The 7623-nt window shown below is 48.2% G+C and overlaps 3 protein-coding genes across 3 annotated transcripts; all 3 read left to right on the top strand.

Annotated features, from left to right (window-relative positions):
- Positions 1 to 160: 160 nt before the first annotated feature.
- F5J12DRAFT_779044 (uncharacterized protein) lies at positions 161 to 1200 on the top strand (the record flags this gene model as incomplete). The annotated part of the gene is made up of 3 exons (XM_051742345.1): positions 161 to 369; positions 652 to 755; positions 818 to 1200. The coding sequence occupies 3 exons, from the start codon at positions 161 to 163 to the stop codon at positions 1198 to 1200; spliced, it is 696 nt and encodes a 231-aa protein (XP_051606118.1).
- A 619-nt stretch (positions 1201 to 1819) lies between these two features.
- On the top strand, positions 1820 to 3089 carry F5J12DRAFT_779043 (uncharacterized protein; the record flags this gene model as incomplete). The annotated part of the gene is made up of 3 exons (XM_051742344.1): positions 1820 to 2447; positions 2487 to 2715; positions 2738 to 3089. 3 exons carry the CDS (start codon positions 1820 to 1822, stop codon positions 3087 to 3089), a joined length of 1209 nt encoding a protein of 402 aa, XP_051606117.1.
- Positions 3090 to 5386: 2297 nt separating this feature from the next.
- F5J12DRAFT_689224 (uncharacterized protein) lies at positions 5387 to 5776 on the top strand (the record flags this gene model as incomplete). Its single annotated transcript, XM_051740360.1, has 1 exon — positions 5387 to 5776. A coding segment is annotated over one exon (390 nt), but the record flags the coding sequence as incomplete, so codon positions are not given.
- Between the last annotated feature and the right edge of the window lie 1847 nt (positions 5777 to 7623).

Genomic DNA, 7623 nt, shown 5'->3' with positions numbered 1-7623 from the left:
CAAGGGCCAAGCACCAGGCACAGCCAGTGGATAAGGGGAGGGGAAAAGAGTTGGGTATGGATGAGGCTCAAAGGATTCAGCTTCCAGGTGAGCACTGATTCTGAGGATGGCAATTGGGTAGACCACTGATACAGGATCCAAAGATGCACCCACAGACACTATGGCTAGGACCACTGGAGTTGTGATGCAGAAGCCAGGAAGTGAAGAGGATCAGAACAGGGAGAAGGCATGGGGCCATAGCCAGTCAAGACATGGCTGGCCAGCAGCCAAGCCTGTCAATGCCAGTGATCAGACCAGTAGAGGCTGGAGCTGGTCAAGGAGACCAACAAAGAAGGCAAAACCAGCAGTTGACAAGGATGTGCAGGACTGGTGAGGCATCAACAACCCTCCTGAGTCCTGGGAGGTAGTGCTGGAAGCTGAGCAGTGTGTGAGATGCCAGGACAAGAGTTGGCCCTGTATAGTGCTAGCTGGCAGGGCATGCTGGCAATGCCACTGTACCAAATACTCATGCAGCTTGTTCAAGGGGAGGGGAGACAAGTCTGAGATGCAGCAAAAAGCCTCCCATTCAAGGCCTCACCAGGAATGATCCCCAGAAGACATGGCCAGCCTTCCCACCACTTCAATGCTGTCTGTGCCAGCTCCATTGACCAGTCAACAAGCCAAATGTCAAAGGGAACCAAGCCAAAATCAATCCACTGGTCCATCCAAAGTAACAAGCTGTCATTCATCTCCTGGCCCATGGACTGGCCACCCCAGTAAGTTATTCACAGTCCTATGTTTTTCACTAATTGGTTGAACTAATATTTCTATTGAGTAGTGGAAATTATTACTCTGTCATGGCTATCCTGGTCACAGTCTCATGCAAGAAGTGTTGCAACAGACCCACCCATCACTCCAGCACCAACTACTACAACTGGTGCTGATGATCCATGCCATTGTGACAAGTATCAGGAAGAGGTTACCATCCTCAAGTGGGAGAATGCTGACATGAGGTGGGAGATAGAAGTAACCCATACTGAGCTTGCTGCTCTCCATCAGGTGGTAGATGCTATCTGTAATCACCTATTCCCAGCCCCAGATGTGCTTAACCATCCTCCGGTCCCATTTCATGCTACTTCCAACCCTACACTGGTACCTCACATGCTGGTCATGGTGGAACTTGGCACTGCAACTGGTGTTGTAGAGGTTCAATCATCCTGAAGTGGCTCAAGACAGGAGTCCACTGAACCCCCCCTGGCTTCATTTGAGGGAGGTGCCAGCTTGGAAGTACCTCCTTCAAATGTTGAAGCTGTGCATGGACCTGCTGGAGGTCTGGCAATCTCTATCACTCCACCACCAGCAGTCAGATCAGCACCCAGACAGGAAGGTAGGATGGAGGTCAACTAACAACAATGTACTTGTCATTTCACAATCCATTTGTGTTTTTTTTGTCTTTGTACTTGTACTTTGTAAGATGCAGCAATATATTCTATATTGTCAAAATGTGATCTCCAGGAAGAAGTAGCTACCACTACTGGTAGTTGTTACTGTATGATTCAGATACTGGAAAACCAATCTGGTATGGTGATGTCTGTACCAAGGCTGTGGTGTTGCAAGTGCTAAGGGCCAATGGAATCATGGTTCACCTAGGTGATTGAACGATGACTGGCCAGCATAACTCAATTGTTTTGCTGTATAGCATGATGATGACTTTCATGGTATTGTTCTGGCTTGCTGGAGGCCATAAGGCATTGAATTCACAGTTTAAATGTACTGGGTAGTTGGCTAGTCTTCTGGTCATTACCAGAGCCACCATTGTGGTAATACATGCATCTCCAGCATGGTACTGGTACCAGTATGTACATACACTGTGGACCTGCTCCCAGGAGGTCAGGCAGGTCAGGCATGGCATGATATAATTTCTGGGTGGGCCTCCATGGCATTGTCACTGGGATGGTGTTCATGGCATTGGTGCTGGGACAGCTTGACTGATGGCCTCATGGCATTGGGGATGTGCCAGAACTCATTAAAATGGTGCTGTGACAGCCTGCATGATGCCCTCATGGCATTGGGGATGTGCCAGAACATATGGCATAGGTGCTGGGACTGCTTCCATGGCATTGGTGTTGTGCTGGAGCACATTACATGGTGCTGGGATGGCTTGCATGATGGACTCATGGGGAATATAACAGAATACATGGAACTGGTGCTGGGGTGGCTTCCATGGCATTGGTGTTGTGCCAGAACACATTACAATGGTGCCAGAATGGCCTGCATGATGGCCCCATGGCATTGGGGATGTGCCAGCACTCATTACACAGGTGCCAGGATGGCCTGCATGATGGACCTGTGGCATTGGGGATATGCCAGAATACATGGAACTGGTGCTGGGCTGGCCTCCATGGCATTGGTCCAGTGCTGGTACACATTACAATGGTGCCAGAATGGCCTGCACAATAGGCCTCATGGTATTGGGGATGTGCCAGAATACATGGCATAGGTTCCAGGATGGCTTCCATGGCATTGGTGTTGTGCTGGAACACATTCCAATGGTGCTGGGATGGCCTACATGATGGCCCCATGGCATTGGGGATGTGCTGGAACACATGGACCTGGTGCTGGTGCTGGCTCACAATACATTGGTGCTGGGACATCTGCCATGATGGCCCCATGGCAGTGGCAATGTGCTGGAGCACATGGCATTGGTGCCAGCATGGCTTCCATGGCATTAGCATTGTGCCAGTTCACATTAAATCAGTGCTGGCCAGGACAGCTTCCATGGCATTAGTCCTGGGTTGGTGTTGGCCTGGCTCACATTGCATTGGTGCTGGGATGCCTTGAATGGCATTGGTATTGGGTCTGCCCACATGGAATCGATGCCAGAACAGCCAGCATGGCTTTGGTGTTGTGTTGGCCTGCATGGCATTGGTATTGGGCCTGATCATATTGCATTGGTGTTGGCCCAGCTCGCATGGCATTTGTCCCAGGATGGCCTGCATGGCATTGGTGGTGGGCCAGCCCACATGGTGGTGTTGCAAGGATGGCTAGCATGGCATTGGTGTTGGGCTGGCTTGCATGACAGTGTTGCCAGGGGTGAACTCAGGGGCTGAGCCCATCCATACCTTCTGGGGACACCCAATTCTGAGCTTACCTGGGACTACTCATATTGCAGTGGCTACACCCTAATCCCACAGCTGGCTTGTACCCCATGATGATAATTCTAACCTCTGCCCAGCCATTCTCCATAATGACTCCTACTCTTGGGCTCAGCTGTATGCTATGGTGACACACATTTATTGGGCTCTCCCATAGTCCATGATGACACTCACTCCCCAGCCTGCTTGTAACTGACAATGACAATTCAAACCACAGCTGCACCATTCCTCATGACAACATTTCCTCTCAGGCTCAGCTGTACTACATGGTGACACTCATCAGTTGGGCTCTCCCATACTACAAGGTGACAATAGGTTCATGGCTCTCATGTAACACATGTGCACAAGCCAAACATGGGCTCAACCTCTGCTGGCCCATCACCAACAGCTGATTGTCAGCCTCCACTGACCATCTCATATGGCCTAACCAGGTGCATGGGCTCACCAGCAGACTAGCAGGGAGCCATAGTAGGCCACAGGGGAGTGTTGCTAGAGCATTAACTACACTAGAATAGTGCATTGTAGGGTAGATCCATCCTCATGCATATGCAGACATTTTTTCTAATAAAAAAAATATGTACTTGTAGCTAAGATTTTCAACCTAGACCACTCTTTGATGACCTTTCAATGCAGTTCCCATAATTTATCTGGTTCAACAAGTGGGTGTCACAGTTTTGTAGCAACAGAGGTAATGTCGATGTGAGTTCTGGCTATCCCAGCTTCATTCAACAAAGAAAGTTGATTGTTTTCCTCAATCCAGGAGGGTCCATAGGTCACCTTGTTTACAAGGTCACTCCAGCCCGAAATCAGTAATGTTTTTTTGGTCTGCCATGATTATCATATTTTGGGCCTCAGCATGGTACTCCACAGTTCTGCCAATCTGAAGTATCACCATGGGCAACCTCACAATGCACACACCCCCTCATCTTGCAGCATGAATGATGCCTGAGCCTCTTTCTGACTTCAATCTTTGAGGCAATGTGTTGATGGTGAGCAAAGCCACACCCTGTTCAGGGCTCTCACATTTCCATGTCTTATTGCAGGTTGCATTGTCAGCCCCCCTTATGCATGATGAGAGGGGCCCCCCCTCTGCAAGTCAGTATGTATTTGTTCCTCTCCACAGCCCACCTCATTGCAAAATTCCTCCCACCATGAACAGTATTTCCTGTGCAAGCCCACCATTTCATGTCTGGGCATTTGTCATTGGATCATGCTCTGGCCCTCTCACCATTAGTGTTTGTACATGCACCCAGTGCCACATGGAAATCATTGATGTGCATAACCTCTTTCCCCCTGATTCCATGATTGACTTGACACATGTCTGTGTAGAGGATGACATCTACATCATCTACTTTGATTGGCTGTGCCATGTGGAGGACCATGACAATGCCATGTACATATATGTCCATGTGGCAGAGAACAGCCATCCCCTCACAGTATTTGTCCTGAGGATGAGATTGCAAATTTGTTGAGGTGTTGGACATGTAAGCATCCCTCTTCAGGTTTGGACACATAGGCTCATGTTTGATGCAGCATGGACCAGCAATATCTGGCTGTCATGGCATCAGAGACTCTGTAGTTGTGGGTAAGGCACAAAGATGGTATGGCAACTTTGGCCATGGTTGACACCATCAATGGTGTTGAGATGCTTTGGACACCCTAAGGCTCTCTGTGCAGTATGTATTCCTCTGATGGCAGTATGACAAACCTGGTGTGCACATTGGGCCTCCACTGGCACAACATTTGGCCTGCCATGACTGCCATGTGTATGACTACTGTTGTGATGCAAGCCCCCCATTGATGGGCAATATAATAGTTATTGGTGGCATACTTTTCATGCCATTCCAACCCCTAAAGTGAGCATGCATTCAGCCCCTCTATGCTCCTATGCTGATCTCCTACTAGGTTGGGATACAAAAGCATGTGTTGCATGTGAGGGGCAAGCATATTCAATGTCCACCACCATCAACTTCATGGCCCCCCAGTGGGGCATGACACCTTCATATCTGGATATCATCAACAAGGTTCTTGGGCACTGCAATCTTCTTGGCATGTTCAACCTTGTGTCCACTTGTTGAGCTCATGTGGAGGTGGTGCAGCAACATCTCAAGACCCACACCCAAAACATGGGGAGGGGTTTTTTCGCTGACCTGATTGTCCTGCAAGACATCTTGCACACCTGTGATGGTGTTGTTTTGGGATCTACAGCCTTGCATCTTTTATTGCTGGCCAGCCATACATATTCTACCTTGTGGCTTCCTACCAACCTAGACATCTATGTTCCCTTTTGGTTGGAGAACCTCATAGCCTGTCTTTTGGTTGGTCAGGGATATCATCTGCATGAGCCTGCTTCTGTTGATGTGGCTGTGTATGCAGGGACCTCCATCCATTCAGTACATGCTTTCTCGAAGGGTCACTACAAGATTGATGTCATCATCTCAGTGAATGCTGCCTCCATTGCACCTGTTTTCCAGTTTCACACCACCACTGTCATGAACATTGTCTCTGCAGATTGCATATTCTACACTTATCCTGCTCTTACAATGCAGGCACACTCTCATGTCAATCTCACACTCCTCTATAACAGTGGACTGCACCACAAGGCCATTGCCCTGCTGCAGAAATACATGTCACGTGGTTTCACATTCAAACCATGTGTCAAGTCTCATAGGTTCAGGTATGCATGTCACAACAAGACTTGCACTGTGACAGATGGAGGCTGTATGTGGGTTGATCCAGAGATGTTTCTGTGTGTCACTGTGACACAGCCAGAATTTTTTGGCCATCTGGGCATCCTGGACCTACACTGGATGTTGGGGGGCATGGTCTGTGGGATGGACACTGCATTCCAATGACCATGCATGCTCGTGATCAACAATGAGTTGTAAGTCTGCTCACAAATCTTTGACCTTGTCTCATTGTCTCTGCCCCAGTGGTTTGCTTATTGAAAGAAGGAGTGCCCTTGTAGAGGTTGAAGAGGAGTCTGACTGAGAATTTTTCTCACTCAAGAGACACAAACAATGATGGAATTGTATGTAGGGTGACTGTGATGTAGTGGATGTACTCAGGCTTCTACATGCATTGTTGCCCATCGCTGTATGGACATACAACATGTCAACAGATATTATATTAAATGATCTGCATCAAGTGCACCTCAATTCAATTTTACACACTGTATGACATCATGCCTTTCTGTTTACTGCAATACTCGGTGTTACACATCATCTTCCTTTATGCTACTTACATCTGTAGGCAGTCATCATTAGGGGGTGATGGCATGGATTGCAGTGATCAACACACCCTGTGTGCATTTTTTGATGGCCTGTTGCCCAAACTACTGATGCCACTCTCACCAATCCTGTGCCCTTGCTTCAGTGGATTCACAGGAGCAGCAACTGGCTCCCACAGGACAACCATGTCGCAAACAACAGCTGTGAAGATGGACTTCTTGTCCCCACCAATTGAGTAGTGCATCAGTGCAAAGCACACTTGAACAATGGCACCAGAGAGCTTGTGAGTGTAATCCAATGGGTCAATACTCTCACCATCAAGATCAAAGACTGGAAGAGGAGAGATATTGTGTGTCTCAGCTGCATGTGCCAGTGCCCCTTTCAAGCACTCCTGCACTGGCCACTCCATCATCCTCATCTCTGTTGACAGCATCAGCATCAGCCTTGCCCACTGGTCACTTCAACCCACCATTGTCAATGGCTGTTTCAGGGTCAGTGTCCATGTTTTTGGTCTGGAATTTGGTCTCAGTGTTGTTGTCTCCTGCAAGACAAACAGGTGTACCACAAAAAGCATGTGATTCAGGTGAATGCAAACCTTGCCACAGGCTTCCTGCATGCATGAGAGTACAGTCTCACCCTTTTGTGATGGAATGAGCTTCTCTAAGGCTCACAAGTTAGCCATGACTGCTGGGAAGTCATGTTGGCTTGCACCATATACAGAATCATGCCAAATGGTGATTAGATTGCACACCAGCCTCATGTCAACAAACTCCTTGTTGAATGCATTTCATGGAAAAAAGCCACCCTCAGGTCCCATAAAAAAGCCCTGACAGTTGATTTCAAAGATACCACTGAGTATCATCTTGACAATGTCATCCCCACTCCCTTTAACAACTGCTACATTACCAGATGGGCCCCCCATGAAAAATTCACCTTGACTCATGATATTCAGTGTGGCTGCATAAAATGCCACATCACTCTGCTTCAGATCTTCTACAATTTTGGCTAGTGCCAGGGGCATGCCACTCTCTGTGGAAACCTCTGTTGCATCATCTACTGCATTTGAATCCAAGGCTGCATTGATGGTGGCCATCTTGGACTGCCCTCAGGCTCTATTGGTAGGTTCTGTGCTGGATGTCATGGTCATCATCTGTAAGAGATGCTTGGCAGGTACCCTAAAGGCATGAGGGCATATTTGAACTGTTTCTTTTAAGGGGGGGCATGGAATGTCAAACTCTGAGGGGCATTTGGGGAAAGGG

Source organism: Pisolithus orientalis (genome assembly GCF_024613125.1).
Source record: "Pisolithus orientalis strain OTSU chromosome Unknown F5J12scaffold_1, whole genome shotgun sequence".
NCBI lineage: Eukaryota > Fungi > Basidiomycota > Agaricomycetes > Boletales > Pisolithaceae > Pisolithus > Pisolithus orientalis.
This window is presented reverse-complemented; position numbering and strand designations above follow the sequence as displayed.